General features: G+C 60.7%; 2 protein-coding genes across 2 annotated transcripts; both read left to right on the top strand.

The window, feature by feature from the left end:
- Positions 1–768: 768 nt before the first annotated feature.
- On the top strand, positions 769–3,436 carry NAT8 (N-acetyltransferase 8 (putative)). The gene is made up of 2 exons (XM_033059652.2): positions 769–1,151; positions 2,328–3,436. Exon 2 carries the CDS (start codon positions 2,336–2,338, stop codon positions 2,993–2,995), a length of 660 nt encoding a protein of 219 aa, XP_032915543.1. The 5' UTR covers positions 769–1,151; positions 2,328–2,335; the 3' UTR covers positions 2,996–3,436.
- Positions 3,437–3,815: 379 nt separating this feature from the next.
- VPS16 (VPS16 core subunit of CORVET and HOPS complexes) lies at positions 3,816–19,021 on the top strand. Its single transcript, XM_033059636.2, has 24 exons — positions 3,816–3,961; positions 4,842–4,930; positions 5,020–5,114; positions 6,106–6,234; positions 6,596–6,740; positions 6,832–6,947; positions 7,209–7,331; positions 7,903–7,958; positions 8,093–8,182; positions 9,059–9,153; positions 9,865–9,941; positions 10,026–10,157; positions 12,033–12,160; positions 12,247–12,282; positions 13,125–13,233; positions 13,306–13,440; positions 14,385–14,493; positions 15,314–15,411; positions 15,506–15,610; positions 16,352–16,429; positions 17,102–17,271; positions 17,335–17,431; positions 18,372–18,475; positions 18,719–19,021. The coding sequence occupies exons 1-24, from the start codon at positions 3,909–3,911 to the stop codon at positions 18,861–18,863; spliced, it is 2,514 nt and encodes an 837-aa protein (XP_032915527.1). The 5' UTR covers positions 3,816–3,908; the 3' UTR covers positions 18,864–19,021.
- The last annotated feature ends 541 nt before the right edge of the window (positions 19,022–19,562 follow it).

The raw sequence follows: 19,562 nt of genomic DNA, 5'->3' as shown, positions 1-19,562 counted from the left end.
GGCTGGGGCCACTGGGAGGGTCTGGGGGCTGCTGGGCCGTGAGGAACCTGGAGGGGTCTGCGGAGTTCTGGGGACAATGAGGGACTCCGGCAGTGCTGGGACAAGGGGAGGGTCTCCAGGGTGGGGGTGCCAGGACTGGGGGGGCTGTGGATGCACAGGAAGGGTTGGGGGGGGGAGCACTGGGGGGGTGTTGGGATTTTGGGGACACCGAGGGAGGGTCGGGGGGCTGTGAGGGTCACGAGGTCACGATCAGAGCAATCGCGTCCCATCATCAGACCCAGCAAAAGGGGTTGGGGTGACCCCCCCCCGAACCTCCTGCCGGGGTGGGGGCTGTGCCCTGCTCGGGCTTGATGCCACCGTGTCCCCCGGCTGCTCAAGGGACCCTCCCGTGCGTGTCCCCTCTCCCCAGATAAAGCACTGAGCTCAGCTGTTACCCGGGGGGGTCCCCAACACCCCCGGGACCCCCATGACGCCCCACGGGCAGGCTCCAGCATGGAGCGATCATCACCTCCAGCCCCCTGGGGTGACCCCAACAGGGTCTGGGGGTCCCTACAGTGGGGACACCACTCCGAGGGGGGCGGGACCCCCACCCCACTTCACCTCCGTGCCCGCAGCCATCCATCACTGCCGCATCCCTGGGATTTGGGGGGACAGGGGTCTCGTGCAGTGTCCCCCCGCCCCTTCCCGGCCCCCCCGCGCCCTGCGCAGATGTTGCTCCCCCCAAATCCCCCCCCGTGACCCCACAACCTTCCCGGGATGGGTTTATGGCATCACCCAGCACCGGCAGGGGCAGCGCTCTCCGCTCGGCGCCTGCGCTCACCGGAGCCTCCGCCGGCCCCAGCACGGCCCGAAGTGGGGGTGTCCCCCCCGGGCTGCCACCGGAGCCCCCCCAAAGCTGAGCGAGCCCCCCCAGATCTGAGCGAGCCCCCCCGCCCAGAGCGGCGCAGAACAATGGGCTGAACGCATCCGGCACCTCCAGCGCTGGGAGCCGCCGGCACAGGCCGGGCTGGGGGCTGCGGGAAAAAGACCCCCCCAAAAAAAAACAACCTCGGTGTGGTGCTGGGGGGTTACTGAGACCCCCCCAGGTTTGTCCCGAGGAGCTGCAGAGCCGCCGGCCCCGGTTTGAGGAGCGACAGCGCCGGTAGCAGCAGGTGGGGGGGGCGCTGGGAGGGATTTTGGGGTTTTTTGGGGGGGGGGGTTTGGCGCAGTTTGGGGACCCCCATCCCCTTCCCTTCGCTGTGCCCAGTCCGCCCAAACCCTGAGCGGCCCCCGGGGGTGGGAGGGGGCTGTGCCCGTGTCCCTGCCCGTCCCCGTGTCCCCTCCTGTGGCCGTGCCCCGCTCCTTGTCCTTTTGCCCCGCTCTGGCACGGCACGGCACGGCACGGCACGGCGGGCAAAGGACGGTGCCCACGGGTTGCCCATCTTTGCACGGGGCGGGTCGTGCCGCGGCTCCCGGTGAGTTCCGGGGTCTCGAGGAGCGGGGAGGGGCACCCCTAGATCCTGCTGCTGTTCCCCTGTGCCCCCCAGTGCCCCTGCTGCCCACGCAGGGTGTCCCGGTTAAACCCCCTGCCCAGCTGGGGTCGGGGGTGAACTCCTGGGGGGCCATCAAGGAGGGGAAGGGACCCTCCCCCAATTTTATCCCCCTTGCTTTTTGGTGAGAGCGTCACCAGCACTGCCCTGACCCCTTGTGCCACCCCAGGGATGGGTTTGGGGACACCCAGGGTGTCCCTATGAAGGTGGGCACTGTCCTGACCCCCCTGTGGCATCCCAAACATGGGTCTGGGGTTATCCTGGAGGTTCCTGTGAAGGTGGGCACTGCCCTGACCCCTTGTGCCGCCCCAAGGATGGGTTTGGGGACACCCAGGGCATCCCTGTGAAGGTGGGCACTGTCCTGACCCCCCTGTACCACCCCAGGGACGGGATCTGGAGGTGTCCTGGGGTTCCCATCCATGGCACTGCCCTGACCCTCCTGTACCACCCCAGGGACAGGATCTGGGGTTATCCTGGGTGTCCCTGTGAAGGTGGGCACTGTCCTGATCCCTTGTACCACCCCAGGGATGGGTTTGGGGACACCCTGGGTGTCCCTGTGAAGGTGGGCACTGTCCTGACCCCCCTGTACCACCCTGGGGACAGGATCTGGCAGTGTCCTGGGGGTCCCCATCCTGGCACTGCCCTGACCCCCTGTACCACCCCAGGGATGGGATCTGTGTGTAACCTGAGGGTCCCCATCCATGACACTGCCCTGACCCCCAGTCCCACCCCAGTGCCAGGACCTGTTGTACCCTGCTCCCCCCCACCCACACCACTTCCCTCTGTCCCACCCCACAGGTGCCCCCATGGCGTCGTTCCGCATCCGGCAGTACCAGGACCAGGACTACGAGGCCGTGCGGGCTCTGTTCGCCCGCGGCATCCTGGAGCACGCTCCGGCCGGCTTCCGACACGTGCTGCGGGCGGCGCGGGTGCGCCTGGCGCTGCTGGCCGTGTTCGTGGCCGCGCGGGCAGCCGCCGGCTCCTGGGTGCTGGGCCTGGGCGCGGTGGCGCTGGCGCTGGTGCTGCTCTGGGTGCTGGTGCGCTCGCTCAGCGCCGAGTACGTGCGCGACGCGCTGGGCACCGACCTGTGCGACGTGGCCGGCTCGTACCTGCGGGCGCCCGACCGCTGCTTCTGGGTGGCCGAGGAGGGCGGCACCGTGGCGGGCATGGTGGCGGCGGTGCCCGCGGGCCGGGGAGAGCTGGAGCTGAAGAGGATGTCGGTGAGCCGGGAGCACCGCGGGCGCGGGCTGGCGCGGGCGCTGTGCCGGGAGGTGCTGGCATTCGCCCGCGCCCGCGGTTACGGCGCCGTGGTGCTCAGCACCTCCATGGTGCAGGTGGCGGCGCAGCGGCTCTACGAGGGGCAGGGGTTCCGCAAGGTGGGCAGCTCGTACCCCTCGCTGCTGGGCACTCTGCTGAAATTCCAGATCTTTCACTACCGCTGTGATTTGGGGGATGGCACCAAGTAGGGCCTGAGTCCACCATGGGGTCTGGGATGGGTGGCGCGTGAGGCGCTGCCATGGCACCCCAGCTCCAGCCCCAGCGAGGCGCCGTGACCCTGGGCATGAGGCGCTGCCATGGCACGCTTGGCTCTGCCGTGGCACCCGAACCCTGGCACGTACGGCACCGCTGTGGCACCCCAATCCCGGCCCCAGGACACGAGGCGTCACCCCAGCACTCCACCCCCAATCCTGGCACCGCAGCACCGACACGGCACCGCCACGATCCCGGGACACGAAACACCACCACGGCCCCACTGCCTGGCATGTGTGGCACCGCCAGCCTAGGACATGTGGCACTGCCTTGGCACCCCAGCTCCGGGACTCCACCACAGCACTCCAACCCTGGCACCGCCATGGCACCCCTTCCTGGATTTCCAGCAGCAGGAAATAAAGAGAGACCTGTGGGAACACTGTGTGTGACAGATACCTTGGGGGACGCCTTTGGGGATAAGACGCCTCTTGAGGAAGTGGGAACACACTGCGGGGACAACGGAGATTTTGGGGGAGGGGGGAAATCTTTGGGGACAGGCGACACTTTGGGGGACAAGGCCTGTGCCCTCATCCAAAATGGCGGCGGTTCCCCTTTCTGCGGTTCCCTTTTCTCTCTGCCCTCACCCAAGATGGCGACGGTTCCCCTTTCTCACTGCCCTCACCCAAGATGGCGGCGGTTCCAGTTTGCCCACTGCCCTCACCCAAGATGGCGGCGATGCCCCATTCATCTACTCGCGCCCTCAACCAAGATGGCGGCGTCCAACCCGGCGTCACGGCGCGACGTGAGAGCGTGACGCGCTGAGGGAGGCGCCGGGACCGCGGGGTCCCGATCCCGGTCTCGGTCCCGGTTCCCCTCAGCCCATCCCGGTTCCCCCGTGCCGGCCGCACCATGGATTGTTACACGGCCAACTGGAACCCGCTGGGCGAGGAGACCTTCTACCGGTGAGGGGCAGCGGCGGCGGCACCGACCCAAGGCTGCCCGGGGGTCCCGGGGATGCCTGAGGGGCTCGGGGCTGCCCGGGGGTGGCGATGGGTGTTGGGGCTGCCTGGGAAGGAGGCCCGGGGGTGCTCGGGGGGATGGAGAGGGGGTCACGGAGATGGCTGGGGTGGGGTTCAGGGGCTGTTTCGGAGCTTCTGGGGTGGCCACGGGGCTGGCGGGGACGGGAGTCCCAGGGATGGTGGAGGGGGTCCCTGGGTGCTCTTGGGGCTGGCTGGGGTGGGGGTCCCGGGGGTGTCTGTGGGGTTTGGAGGATTCTTGAAGGGGTCTTGTGGTGCCCATGGATCTTGGAGCTGGCTGGGATGGGGGTCCCGAGGGTGCTCCTGGGGTTGGCTGGGAGGAGGCTCCTGTGGTTACTGGGGGGGGTCCCAAGGTGGCCCCAGGTCCTTGGGTTGGTCTGGGGGTTCCTGGGGGTCTCGGGGCTCCTGGGGTCTGTCAGGGGTGTTTGAGGGCTGCTTTGGGGGTGGGCATTCCCCCATCCCTGTGCCTGCCACATGTCTGTCCATCCCTCCATCCATCCATCCATCCATCCATCATCCATCCATCCATCCATCATCCATCCATCCATCCCTCCATCCATCCATCCATCATCCATCATCCATCCATCATCCATCCATCCATCATCCATCCATTATCCATCCATCATCCATCCATCATCCATCCATCATCCATCCATCCATCCATCCATCCATCCATCCATCATCCATCCATCCATCCATCCATCCATCCCTCCATCCATCCATCATCCATCCATCCATCCATCATCCATCCATCCATCCCTCCATCATCCCTCCATCCCTCCATCCCTCCATCCATGTCCCACAGGAAGCTGGAGCTCTACTCCATGGAATGGGGGCTGCGGGAGGACCTGCGCGACTGCGTGGTGGCAGCTGCCCCGTATGGGGGTCCCATCGGTGGGTGCAGCCCCCACTGAGCGCCCTCCCCGAGCTGGGGCTGTGCCAGTGGTGGCTCAGGGAGTGTCCCCTCCTTCTCCTCCTCCCAGCCCTGCTGAGGAATTCCCGGCGGGACAAGACCCCCAGTGCCCGCCCGCTCCTGGAGATCTACTCGGCCTCGGGGCTGCTCCTGGCCAGCGTCCCGGTGAGCTGGGAGGGGTCTAGGGACAGGGAGCTGCCCTGGGATGGGAGAGGATGGGATGGGTTTGGAGCAGGAGAATCCATTCCTTGCTGGTGAGGGATGGGAGATGAGGATGGGATGGGTTTGGAGCAGGAGAATTGTGCAGGAGGAGAATCCTCCCTTAATGCTGTCTGGGTCTGGGATGAGAGCATGGAATGGGGTTTGGAGCAGGAGAATCCTTTCCCTGCTGCCCTGGGATGGGAGGATGGGATGGGATGAAGTTTGGAGAAGGAGAATTGTGCAGGAGGAGAATCCTCCCTTAATCCTGTCTGGGTCTGGGATGAGAGCATGGAATGGGGTTTGGAGTGGGAGAATCCTTTCCTGCTGCTGCCCTGGGATGGGAGGATGGGATGGGTTTGGAGCCACAGGAATGTCCTTCCTCCCCCCTGCCTGGGGGGACACAGGGCAGTGGAGGGACAGTGCCACAACTGCAGGGACCTGCAGAGCCAGGTGGGATGTTGGATCTCTGGATGAGGAGTCCAACCTCAGGATGAGGTGTTGGACTTTTGGATGAGATGTTGGATCTCTGGATGAGATCTTGGACATCTGGATGAGATGTTGGACATCTGGATGAGGTTTTGAATCTCTGGATGAGGTATTCAATCTCTAGATGAGGTTTTGGATCTCTGGATGAGATGTTGGATCTCTGGATGAGATCTTAGACATCTGGATGAGGTGTCCAACCGCTGGATGAGATCTTGGATCTCTGGATAGAGATGTTGGACATCTGGATGAGGTACTGGACCTTGGGATGAGGTATTCAATCTCAAGATGAGGTTTTGGATCTCTGGATGAGATGTTGGACATCTGGATGAGGTGTCCAAGCTCTGGATGAGGTGTTGGATCTCTGGATGAGGTGTCCAAGCTCTGGACAAGCTGTCAGAGCTCAGCCCTGCCCTGAGCCCGGTGTGTCCCTGTTGGGGCTGTCAGGGCTGACCCTTCCGTGCGTTCCCAGTGGAAGAGCGGCCGCCTGGTGCACCTGGGCTGGACAGCAGGGGAGGACCTGCTGTGCATCCAGGAGGACGGGACTGTCCTGGTCTACAACCTGTTCTGCGAGTTCAAGAGGCACTTCAGCATGGGAAACGTGAGGGACTGGGGTTTGGGGTGGGATTTGGGATGGGGAAGGTGGGAAGGGACCTCACAGCCTGGGCAGGGACACTCCCACTGTCCCAGGTGGATCCAACCTGACCTTGGGCACTGCCAGGGATCCAGGGGCAGCAAATTTGGGAATTCCATCCCACCCCCTCCCCAATATCCCACCCCAATCTCCCGTTTTTCATTCCCTCCTTGTTCTGCCACTCCTGAGATGCCCTGGCTGGGGTTTGGGGGGTGCTGGGCTCCATCCCCGAGGGCACCAATTCCCCTGCTCACCCCTGCATGAGCCCAGCCCTGCGTGCCCCAGTGTCCCCAATGTCCCCAAGTGCCATGCCCGTGTCCTGGCACAGGAGGTGCTGCAGAACCACGTGCTGGAGGCTCAGGTTTTCCACACGGAGTTCGGGACAGGCGTGGCCATCCTGACGGGAGCGCTGCGCTTCTCCCTCGCCACCAACATCGACGACCTCAAACTGCGCCGCCTGCCCGAGGTCCCTGGTGGGTGTGGCCTTGTCCCTCTGTGTCCCCTTGTCCCTCTATGTCCCCTCTGTCCCTGCTGCCAATCTGTCCCTCTGTCCCCTGTCCCCAGGCCTGCAGAAGCCCCCGCCGTGCTGGGCCGTGCTGTCCCAGGACAGGGTGACCGTGGTGCTGCTGGCCGTGGGACAGGAGCTCTTCCTGCTGGACAACACCTCCTGCTCCGTGGTGGTGAGGGCATTTGGGATGGCCCTGCTGTCCCCACTGTCCCTTGGGATGTCCCCAGATCCTTCCCCTGTCCCCTGGGATGCTCCCAGGTCCTTCCCCATCCCATGGACACTCCCAGTCCCCCCCATCTCTCTCCCACCCCTTCCTCCCACTCTCCCTGGCCCCAGTGTGAAAAAGATCTGAGGGCTGGGCCCTGTTCTGACCACATCCCTGGGGGTCACTCTGAACCCCACTGCTGTCCCTGTGACCCCCCTGTCCCTGCAGAGCCCCCCTGGGCTGAGCCCCTCGGCGGGGCCGTTCCTGCACATGGCCGTGTCCTTCACCCACCGGCACCTCGCCCTCTTCTGCGACTCTGGCACCGTCTGGATGGGCACAGCCTCGCTCAAGGTGAGCCCACCCGCCCTGAGGGATCTTTGGGGGGTCATTTTGGGGTTCCTTTGGGGTTTCTGGGGCAGAACCCTGGGGCTCATGCTGTTTCTTTCCCTGCCTCCCAAATCCTTTCTGGGAGATGCAGGAATTTCTTCCCATCTTGCTTGGAGCTCTGGTTCCTTCCAGAGCTGGGTCTGGAAGCTTCCATGGGGCCCTGTGGTGGCACAGCACCCACCCCACACATTCCCACCTCCCCAGGTGTGTCCCTGAGCCCTCTCCTCTCCTCTCCTCTCCTCTCCTCTCCTCTCCTCTCCTCTCCTCTCCTCTCCTCTCCTCTCCTCTCCTCTCCTCTCCTCTCCTCTCCTCTCCTCTCCTCTCCTCTCCTCTCCTCTCCTCTCCTCTCCTCTCCTCTCCTCTCCTCTCCTCTCCTCTCCTCTCCTCTCCTCTCCTCTCCTCTCCTCTCCTCTCCTCTCCTCTCCTCTCCTCTCCTCTCCTCTCCTCTCCTCTCCTCTCCTCTCCTCTCCTCTCCTCTCCTCTCCTCTCCTCTCCTCTCCTCTCCTCTCCTCTCCTCTCCTCTCCTCTCCCACAGGAAAAGTTCTGCGAGTTCAACACCGGCATCCGCTCCCCGCCCAAGCAGATGGTTTGGTGAGCAAACCAAACCCTGGCAGTGCCACCCCCAGCCTTCCCTGGGGTCCCCTCGGCTCTGTGGGACCCTCAGGTGTCCCTGATGCAGATTTGGGGACCCCAGGGGCCGGGTTTGATGGGCTGGGGTCCCCCAGGTGCACGCGGCCCCGGAGCCGGCAGCGAGCCGTGGTGCTGGCCTGGGAGCGGCAGCTGATGGTGGTGGGCAATTCCTCGGAGTGCATCCGGTATCCTTTGGGAGCAGGGACACCCCAGGGCTGCTGCCACCTCCTGTGGCACCCACTCTGCTGCCCCTGGGGGTTCCCTGGCTGTCCTGGCCCGTGGGGTGTTCCCAGGTCATTCCCCATCCCATGGGATGTTCCCAAGTCCTTCCTCATCCCATGGGATATTCCTGTTCCCTGGGATGTTCCCAGGTCCTTCCCCTGTCCCCAGGGATGTTCCCAGGTTCTTCTCTTGTCCCCAGGGATGTTCCCAGGCCCTTCCCCATCCCATGGGATATTCCTGCTCGTTGGAATGCTCCCAGGTCATTCCCCCATCCCATGGGACGCTCTCAGGTCCTTCCCCATCCCGTGGGATGCTCCTGTTCCCTGGAATGCTCCCAGGTCCTTCCCCTGTCCCCAGGGATATTCCCACGTCCTCCCCCATCCCATGGGATGTTCCCAGGTCCTTCTCTGTCCCATGGGATATTCCCAGGTTCTTCCCCATCCCATGGGATGTTCCCAAGTCCTTCCTCATCCCATGGGATATTTCCAGGTCATTCTCCCATCTCATTGGATGTTCCCAGGCCCTTCCCCATCCCATGGGATGTTCCTGTTCCCTGGGATGTGCCCAGGTCCTTCCTTTGTCCCCAGGGATGATCCCAAATCTTTCCCATCCCATGGGATGTTCCCAGGCCCTTTTCTGTCCCGTGGGATATTCCCAGATCCTTCCCCCATCCATGGGATGTTCCTGTTCCCTGGAATGCACCCAGATCCTTCCCCATCCCATGGGACATTCCCATGTCCTCCCCCATCCCATGAGATTCCTTCCACTCTGTGGTGTCCTGGCCATGTTGGGGTTGCCCCCGGAGCTGTGTCCATGCCCAGCCCTTAGCTGGAGCCCAGCTTTGTCCTGGATGAGGATTCCCACCTGGTGCCCGAGCTGGACGGGGTCAGGATCCTGTCCCGCAGCTCCCACGAGTTCCTGCACGAGATCCCAGGTCAGTCTGGGATGTGGGAGCCTGGCACAGGAATTCCAGATTTGCTGGGGCTGCCCCTGGATCCCTGCAGTGTCCAAGGGCAGGATGGATCCACCTGGGATAGTTGATGGATGGGATGGAATGGATGGGATTTAAAGTCTTTTCTAACCCAAACCATTCCAGGATTCTGGAGCTGTTTTGCTCTGAGAGAGCTGGGAAGGGAAAATTCCAGGGAATGCTCAGAGTCCCTGCAGGGGCTCCAGGAGAGCTGGAATTGGGGACAAGGGCTGGAGGGACAGGACACAGGGAAAGGGGAGATTGGGCTGGGATGTGGGCAAGGAATTCCTGCCTGGGAGGGTGGGGAGGGGCTGGGCTGGAATTCCCAGATTTGCTGGGGCTGCCCCTGGATCCCTGGAGTGTCCAAGGCCAGGCTGGATCCACCTGGGACAGTGGAAGTGTCCCTGGGTGGGAATGGGATGGGATGGGATGGGATGGGATGGGATGGGATGGGATGGGATGGGATGGGATGGGATGGGATGGGATGGGATGGGATGGGATGGGATGGGATGGGATGGGATGGGATGGGATGAGAATAGGATGGGATATGATGGGATGGGATGAGAATAGGATGGGATATGATGGGATGGGGTTTAAGGTGCAGCTCCTGGCACTGGGATCAGGTGCCCCCAGGCTGGAGCAGCCCCTCACCACGCCGTGTCCCCCTCCCTGCAGAGGCCAGCCAGGAGATTTTCCGCATCGCCTCCATGGCTCCGGGCGCTCTGCTGCTGGAGGCTCAGAAGGAGTACGAGGTACCCCCTGTTCCCAAACACCCACTGGGGTGGGACCCCCAGGGCTCAGTGTCCCAGGGGTCCCCCATTCCTGTTTTCCTGCAGAAGGAGAGCCAGAAAGCCGACGAGTACCTGCGGGAGATCCGGGAGCAGCAGCTGCTGCCCGAGGCCGTGGGCCAGTGCATCGAGGCCGCGGGCTACGAGCACGAGCCTGAGACACAGAAATCCCTGCTGAGGGTGAGCTGAGGCAAAAAACAGCCTGCAAGAACTGAAATGGGCAATGCAGGGCTGCAGGTGGCTCTTTAAAATGCTGTTTGTTATATTTAAATGATGCAGCAATTTATTTATCATTTAAAATGCTGTTTGTTGTATCCAAATGATTCAGGAATTCAGGGGTTGTGGTGACAGAGCCCAGCCCACAGCCTGACAGCCACAGCTGTGGGTTTGTCTGAAGTAAATTCCAGTTCTGGTTACAATTACAGTAATTTCACCATTATAAGCTGCACCACTTTGACTAAAATTTTGGTCCAAACCCAAAGTGCGGCTTATAATCAGGTGTGGCTTATATATGGACAAAGAATGAAAAGTTGCTGTTTTAGTTTGGAGGACAGGTGTGTGCTGAGAAAGGCAGGAGCTTCTCTTTGAAATGGAGAATGTAAACCCCTCCCTCCAAATTATTATCATTTTGAAATCATTGGGCTCTCAGGCAAAGATATGGGAATTAGGAATAACAGTTCTTTACTAGGGAAATTAAAATAGAAATACAGCACTACAAAGAACAAACCCCAAACCCTGACACAGTCAGAGTACAACCTGACACCCGTCAGGCAGGGTGTTGGCAGCAGTCCCATCCCATGGTGGCTGCATCCTCCTGCAGTGACAGATGTGGCTCAGTTGGAGCAGTGCTCCTGTACAAGGTGCAGTTTCCCTCCGGAGCTCCAGTGGGGATGTGGAGAAATCCGGTTTTCCTCTGGAGTCCAGTGGAGAAAGGGGCTCCCTTAGTGTCCCAAAACCTCTGTTTTTATCTTGGTAAGAAATGTTGGGCTCTTCCCCCTGGCTGGAGCAACTCCCAATGGGATGCAGTAATTTTATCAGTGCCACAGTGGGACTCAATGGCCATGAGCAGAAAATGACTGGCTGGAGGAAGGATGGGTTGTGAAAAGATAAAGAACAATGCCCTGCCTGGTTTCAATGGATGGCCCATTAGCAGAATATCTCCCATGGAGATCAGGATCACTGCCCCACCCTCAGCAGATGGTGATAGAACAGATAGTTTTTATCCCATCCTGTATTGTGATGTGCATCTTAAAACCTGACAACCAATCAATACCTTCACTGTTTTCTACAGCCCATCACAACTGCTGACATTGCCACATTCCTGTCACTATTTTCTAATCACCAAAAGTTAGTGTGGTGCAGTTTAAACTAAAAATTGTTTTTCAGTTTTCTTGCAGTGGAAAATTCTGGGATTTTTTTCTCTACTTGTAGCATTGGCTTTCTTGTTTGCCTGTGAAAATCTCTTTGCTTGGTAAAAAAATCTTTTGTTTGAGGTGCATTTATCCTTTTCTCAGAGTCATAAAAAGCAACTCACTTGCTCTTTGCCTTCTAGTTACCCAATCAGACTGGCTCAACAATTCTATATCAAAACTTGCTATCATTTCTATTCCTTCTTCAAATTCTACATTCAAAGATTTTTCCGTTTTTCATACATACCTGTGAGACCTTCCTGTCAAATCCTTATCCCTCCCAGCAGCAGCAGCAGAAAACATGTGAGGAGCTGCAGTGACAAGGTTTCTGCTGGTGGATTGTGATACAGAGAGATGAGGTGCCAGCAGGCTTTGGCAGCTGAGAAATGCAGAATGGAGTGGTTTATGTGGCAGAAAGGATGGAAAACCCTTGCAGGAGGCTGTTCAAAATCCTGCTCTCACAGACTGGCAGAATTGAGCTGGGGGGTTAAAACCTCATTTCTGTTCCGTCTCTTTTGTCAATCCCATTTCCCTGCTCACCAATCTCTGCATTCCCTGCCTGCCCCCAGCACTGTCTGAGCACAGACACAGCAGCAGAGGCTGAGACTGAAGGATTTTCCCTGTGATTTTCCCCCCAATCCCACAGGCAGCTTCCTTTGGGAAGTGTTTCCTGGACAGGTTTCCCCCGGAGGGGTTTGTGCGGATGTGCCAGGACCTGCGGGTGCTCAACGCCATCCGGGACTACCAGATCGGGATCCCGCTCACCTTCACCCAGTATCCTGCTCACAGCCAGCCTGGAGGGGGGGCAGGGCCTGCCTGGGGCACTGCTGCTCCCAAATGTGCCTTGACTGTCCCTGCAGATACAAACAGCTCACCATCGAGGTGCTGCTGGACAGGTGAGAGCCCCAAAGCTCCTGGGAGTGTCCTGAGCCTTCCTGTGCTTCCCATCCCAAATTCTGCACAGTCCCTGTGCTGTTAGCATGTCCCAAAATCTCATCTCAAATTCCCCATCCCAAATTCTGCACAGTCCCCATGCTGTTCTCATTCCCACCTTCCCTGTCCTACATTCCCCATCCCAAATTCCCCATCCCAAATTTCCCATCCCACAGTCCCTATCTTCATATCCTCATCCCACCTTCCCTGTCCTACATTCCCCATCCCAAATTCCCATTCCAAATTCCCATCCCACATTCCCCATCCCAAATTCCCATCCCAAATTCCCATCCCAAATTCCCCATCCCACATTCCCCATCCCAAATTCCCATCCCAGATTCCCATCCCACATTTCCCATCCCAAATTCCCATCCCAAATTCCCATCCCACATTTCCCATCCCAGATTCCCATTCCACATTTCCCATCCCAAATTCCCATCCCAAATTCCCATCCCACATTTCCCATCCCAAATTCCCATCCCACATTTCCCATCCCACATTTCCCATCCCACATTCCCATCCCAAATTCCCATCCCACATTTCCCATCCCATTCCCATATCCAGGAGCTGAGCAGCTCCAAGCACTTGGGGACCTCCTGAACCCAGCCCAGCTCCTCAACTCCCTGTCCCCTCCATGTGTCCCCTGTCCCCTCCATGTCCCCCTGCCCCCAGTGTCCCCTGACCTCTGTGTCCCTGTCTCCGTGTCCCCTGTCCTCTCCATGTCCCCCTGTCCCCTGGTGTCCCCTGTCCCCTCCATGTCCCCCTGCCCCCCCTGTCCCCTGACCCCCCGTCCCCGTGTCCCCAGGCTGGTGCTGCGCCGCCTGTACCCCTTGGCCATCCGGATCTGCGAGTTCCTGCGGCTGCCGGAGATCCAGGGCGTCAGCCGCATCCTGGCACACTGGGCCTGCTACAAGGTCAGGGGGCTGCCTGGGCCGGGGGCTGGGGACACCTGGGGACACTGGGGACACGCCTGGCTGGCCCCACAGGTGCAGCAGAAGGACAAGTCTGACGAGGAGGTGGCCCAGGCCATCAACCAGAAGCTGGGGGACACGGCGGGGATCTCGTACTCGGACATCGCCACGCGCGCCTACGACTGCGGCCGCGCCGAGCTGGCCATCAAGGTGGGCATCAGCTGGCCAAAAGGTGGGCACTGAACTGGCCATCAGGGTGGGCATCAGCTGGCCAAAAGGTGGGCATCAGCTGGCCAAAAGGTGGGCACTGAGCTGGCCAAAACTGAGCTGGCCAAAAGGTGGGCATCAGCTGGTCAAAACTGAGCTGGCCAAAAGGTGGGCACTGAGCTGGCCAAAAGGTGGGCATTGAGCTGGCCAAAAAGTGGGCACTCAGCTGGCCATAAGATGGGCACTGAGCTGGCCAAAAGGTGGGCATCAGCTGGCCAAAAGGTGGGCACTGAGCTGGCCATAAGGTGGGCATCAGCTGGCCAAAAGGTGGGCATCAGCTGGCCAAAAGGTGGGCACTCAGCTGGGCATCAAGGTGGGCACTGAACTGGCCAAAAGATGGGCACTGAGCTGGTCATCAGGGCTGATCAGAGCTGGCCCAGGGTGGACCTGTGCTGGCCATTGGGGTGCCCAGTGGCCCATGGGGTCCCTGGGTGGCCATGAGGGTGTTCAGTAGCCCAGGGGGTGTTCAGTGGCCCAGGGGGATGTTCAGTGGCCCAGGGGGTGTTCAGTGGCCCAGGGGGATGTTCAGTGGCCCAGGGGGTGTTCAGTGGCCCAGGGGGTCCCTGGGTGGCCATGAGGATGTTCAGTGGCCGTGAGGGTGTTCAGTAGCCCAGGGGGATGTTCAGTGGCCCAGGGGATGTTCAGTGGCCCAGGGGGTCCCTCAGTGGCCATGAGGATGTTCAGTAGCCCAGGGGGGTGTTCAGTGGCCATGGGGGGGGTCTCTGAGTGGCCATCAGGGTGTTCTGTGGCCCAGGGGATGTTCAGTGGCCCAGAGGATGTTCAGTGGCCCAGGGGGATGTTCAGTAGCCCAGGGGGTGTTCAGTAGCCCAGGGGATGTTCAGTAGCCCAGGGGTGTCCCTGGGTAGCCACCCCCCATGCCCCCACAGCTGCTGGAGTACGAGCCCCGCTCGGGCGAGCAGGTGCCGCTGCTGCTGAAGATGAAACGCAGCAAACTGGCCCTGGGCAAGGCCATCGAGAGCGGGGACACCGACCTGGGTGAGGGGACAGCGGCTGGGGGACAGGGACGGCTGGGGAGACACTTGGGGATGTGGTGGGGGCTGGGAGAGACCCTTGAGGATGTTTTGGGATCTGGGAGAGCACTTTGGGAACGTTTTGGGGTTTGGGAGAGCCCCTTGGGAATGTTTTGGGATCTGGGAGAGACCCTTAGGGATGTTTTAGGGTTGGTGGAAGTGCCTTGAGAATGTTTTGGGATTTTGGGATCTGGGGGGGCACATCTTAGGAATGTTTTGGGATCTGGGAGAGCATCTTGGGAATGTTTTGGGGTTGGTGGAAGTGCCTTGAGAATGTTTTGGGGTCTGGGGGAGCCCCTTGGGAATTTTTTTGGGTCTAGGAGAGCATCTTTGGATTGTTTTGGGATCTGGGAGAGCCCCTTGGCAACATTTTGGGGTCTAAGGGAGCACTTTAAGAATGTTTTGGGGTCTGGGGGAACCCCTTGGGAATGTTTTGGGGTCTGGGAGAGCCCCTTGGCAAAATTTTGGGATCAGGGTGAGTCCCTTGGGAATGTTTTGGTGTTGGTGGAAGTGCCTTGAGAATGTTTTGGGGTTTGGGAGAGCCCCTTGGGAATGTTTTGGGGTCTTTGTGGAGCCTCTTGGGAACATTTTGGGATGTGGGAGAACCTTTTGGGGTCTGGGGGAGGATTTGGGGAACATTTTGGGGTGTTGGGGGGGGTCAGGGGGGCACAGAGGGGATCAAGAGATGCAGAAAAAACCAACAACAAACTACCCAAACCTTTCTGTGCCCCCCAACCCCACTGTCCCTGTCCCTGTCCCTGTCCCTGTCCCTGTCCCTGTCCCAGTGTACACGGTCGTGCTGCACCTCAAGAACGAGCTGAACCGCGGCTCTTTCTTCATGACCCTGCAGAACCAGCCCGTGGCACTGAGCCTGTACCGCCAGGTCAGGGACCCCACACTGCCCTGGGCACCCCAAAAATAACCTGAGCACCCCCAAAAATATCCTGAGTACCCCAAAAAACCCCCCGTCCCCGCAGTTCTGCCGGCACCAGGAGCGCGAGACGCTGAAGGATTTGTACAACCAGGACGACAACCACCAGGAGCTGGGAAACCTGCACGTGCAGGGGGGGTACAGCCAGCAGGTCTGGGGTGGGATTGGGATTGGGGGATTTGGGATTGGGGATTTGGGATGAGGGGTCTGGATTTGGGATTGGAGATCTGGGTGTGGGATTGGGGATCTGGATTTGGGATCTGGATTTGAGACTGGGGGATCTGGATTTGGGATTGGAGATCTGGGTGTGGGATTGGGGATCTGGATTTGGGATTGGGGCTGTGGATATGAGATTGGGGGATCTGGATTTGGGATCTGGGTATGGGAATGAGGCTCTGAGTGTGGGATTGGGGCTGTGGATATGAAGTTGGGGGATCTGGATTTGGGATTGGGGGATCTGGATTTGGGATTGGAGATGTGAGTGTGGGATTGGGGATCTGGATTTGGGATCTGGGATTGGGGGTTCAGGATTGGGGGATTTGGGATGGGGGAATGGCAGGGAACTGCCAGGCACAGGGCAGGGAAAAGTGCAGGGACAATTCCAGGATTTATGTCATTGTTGTGAGCAGGGTGGGATTGGGGGATCTGGATTTGGGATTGGTGCTGTGGATATGAGATTGGGAGATCTGGATTTGGGATTGAGGGGTCTGGATTTGGGACTGGGGCTCTGGGTGTGAAATTGGGGAGGTTGCCCGGAGGTTGGGATCCCACACAGGGAATCAGGATCCCTAGAGGGATCCCACCCAGGGAATGACATGGCTGTGCTGTGTCTGTGTCCCTGTGCCATGTCCCTGTGCCATGTCCCTGTGCCATGTCCCCGTGCCACCCCCAGCGGATCGAGGGCCGCGTGGCTGCCCTGCAGAACGCCCTGGACGAGTTCTACAAGGCCAAGAACGACTTTGCTGCTAAGGTGGGAGTACCCAGGTGCCACGGGGGACACTGGGGACAGGGGGACACCAGGGACAAGGTCACCTGTCCCTGTCCTGAGGACAAAGCTGGCTGGGTGGGTGATTGATTGTCCAGGGGCATGGCTGGGATGGGGACATGGAGGCTGGGACAGGCTGGGACAGGGACCCCAAAGCTGGGATGATGACCCTGGAACTGTGACCCTGATGGGACCCTGAGGCTGGGACAGGGACCTCAGGGCTGGGACAGGGACCTCAGGGCTGGGACAGGGATCCCAAGACTGGAAATGGGACACTGAGGCTGGAACAGGAACTCTGGGGCTGGCACAGGGCTGGGACAGGGACACTGAGGCTGGGCTGGGGACCTGGAGGCTGAGATTGGGATAACAAGGCTGGGACAGGCACAGCAGGAGTGGGATGGGATCACTGAGGCTGGGACAGGGACCCCAAGGCTTGAACTGGGCTGGGATGGTGACTATGGGGTGGGACAGCCACCTCAGGGTGGGACAGGGCTGGGACAGGGGCCTCAGGGCTGGGATGGGGGCACTGAGGCTGAGACAGGAATTCTGGGGCTGGGACAGGACTGGGACAGGGCTGGGGACATGGAGGCTGGCACAGGGCAGGGCTGGGGACATGGAGGCTGGCACAGGGAGCCCAGAGCTGTCCCACTGCCCCAGGCCACGGAGGAGCAGATCAAGCTGCTGCGGCTGCAGCGGCACCTGCAGGAGGAGCTGGACAAGCCCTACCTGGATCTGTCCCTGCACGACACCGTGCACACCCTGATCCTGGACGGGCACCACAAACGCGCTGAGCAGCTCTACAGGGACTTCAGGATCCCGGACAAGAGGTGGGGATGGGCTCAGGGGGGTCTGGGGGGCTCCAGGAACAGCCCTGACCCCGCTGTCCCCAGGTATTGGTGGCTGAAGATCAACGCCCTGGCCACCCGTGGGGACTGGGAGGAGATGGAGAAATTCTCCAAGAGCAAGAAGTCACCCATTGGGTACCTGGTGAGAGTCACCCCCTCATGCCAGCGTCTTCCTCCCTGCCCTCCCATCCTCTTCTTCATCCCAGCATCTTCCTCCCTGCCCTCCCATCCTCTTCTTCATCCCAGCATCTTCCTCCCTGCCCTCCTATCCTCTTCTTCCCAATTCCAGCTCTCCCATCCTCTTCCTCCCCTCCCTGCCCTTCCCACTCTCACTTCCCCTCTCCAACCGTCCCATCCTCTTCCTCCCCCTTCCAGTTCTCCCATGCCCTTCCACCCCTCTTGAGCTCCTCCATCCTCTTCCTCCCTTCTCCAGCCCTCCCATCTTTGCCTTCCCATCCTTTTCCTCCATTCCACCATTCTTTTCCTCCTCTCTCCAATCCTTCCTCCTCTTCCTCCCCATTCCGGCTGTTTCACACTCTTCCTCTTCCTCCCCTCTCCATCTCTCCCATCCTCTTTCTCCCTTCTCATCTCTCCCATCCTCTTCCTCTCCAGTCCCTCCTTTTTCCCCTGCTCTTCCTCCCCTCTCCAGCTCCTCCCTCCTCTCCTCCCATCCTCTTCCTCCCTTCTCCATCTCTCCATCCTCTTCCTCCCTTCTCCATCTCTCCATCTTCTTCCTCCCCTCTCCATCTCTCCATCCTCTTCCTCCTCTCTCCATCTCTCCATCCTCTTCCTCCTCTCTCCATCTCTCCATCCTCTTCCTCCCCTATCCAACCCTCCCACCCTCTTCCTCCCCTCTCCATCTCTCCCATCCTCCCCTCTCCATCTCTCCATCCTCTTCCTCCTCTCCCCAGCCCCTCTCTCCTCTTCTCCCCTTCTCTCCTGCTCTTCCTCCCCTCTCCCCTGCTCTCCCTCACCTCTCCCCTGCTCTCCCTCACCTCTCCCCTGCTCTTCCTCCCCTCTCCCCTCTCTTCCTCCCCTCTCCCCACTCTCCCTCACCTCTCCTGCTCTCCCTCTCTCCCCAGCCCTTCGTGGAGGTGGCCGTCAAGCACCACAACCGCTACGAGGCCAAGAAGTACGCGCCGCGCGTGCCGCCCGAGCAGCGCGTCAAGGCCTTCGTGCTGGTGGGGTGCGTGCTGGGGGGACACCCTGGGGACACGGGGGGACACTGGGAGGTGGCACTGCACGGCTGGGAGGTGGCACTGCACGGCTGGGAGGTGGCACTGCACGGCAGGAGTGAGGGTTTGGCGGGGTGACACCGGTGGGGACAGCGGGAGCTGCTGGGGTGGTGGCGCAGCGATGACACGCTGGAGGTGGCCTGTGTCCCCGTGCTGTCCCCGTGCTGTCCCCACACGGCTCTCTGGTGCTGCAGGGACCTGGAGCAGGCGGCCGAGGCGGCCATCGAGCGCAAGAACGAGGCCGAGATGAGCCTGGTGCTGGCGCGGTGCTCGGCCGCCACCGACGGCGCCGTGGCCGAAAAGCTCAACCGGGCACGGGCACAGCTCCTCAAAAAGTGACCCCCAAACTTGGGGACAGCCTTGGGGACACCTCCAGGGACACCCTGGGGGGCTGTGTGCTCTGGAAGGTGCTCCTTGTCCTTGCTGGGTGGTGAGAGGGGACGTGGGGGTCACCGCGCTCCTGGTGCAATAAAGAGAAGAGCTCCTGTCCTGTGTCACCAAGGAGGGGCTTTGGGAACAGTGGGAGGGGACAGGGGGACACACACACAGAGGGGTCTGGGTGTCCCTAAGAGGCATTGGCTGGATATCTGGGGGGACATTCAACATTCAAACAGGTCCTGGGGAGCCTGCACGGGGTCCAGGAGGGGTTTGGGAGCAGGGCCTGGGGACGTCACTGGGTGTCCCCAAGGGTGACTTGGGGGACATTGGGGGGCCCCTGAGAGGACACTGGGGTGTCCCTGAGGTGACACTGGGGGACATTGTGGGGGTCCCTGAGGGGACATTGGGAGGGTCCCTGAGGTGACACTGGGGCACAATGGCGGGTCCCTGAGGGGACACTGGGGGACACTGGGGAGTCTCTGAGGGGACACTGGCGGACACTGGGGAGTCCCTGAGGTGACACTGGGGAGCCTCTGAGGTGACACTGGGGGACACTGGGGGGGTCCCTGAGGTGACACTGGCGGACATTGGGTGGTCCCTGAGGTGACACTGGGGGACACTGGGAGGTCCCTGAGGTGACACTGGGGGACATTGGGGGTC

The sequence above is a fragment of the Catharus ustulatus genome, chromosome 5 (assembly GCF_009819885.2).
Source record: "Catharus ustulatus isolate bCatUst1 chromosome 5, bCatUst1.pri.v2, whole genome shotgun sequence".
NCBI lineage: Eukaryota > Metazoa > Chordata > Aves > Passeriformes > Turdidae > Catharus > Catharus ustulatus.
The sequence above is the reverse complement of the archived record's forward strand: the minus strand, read 5'-3'. Positions and strand labels throughout refer to the sequence as shown.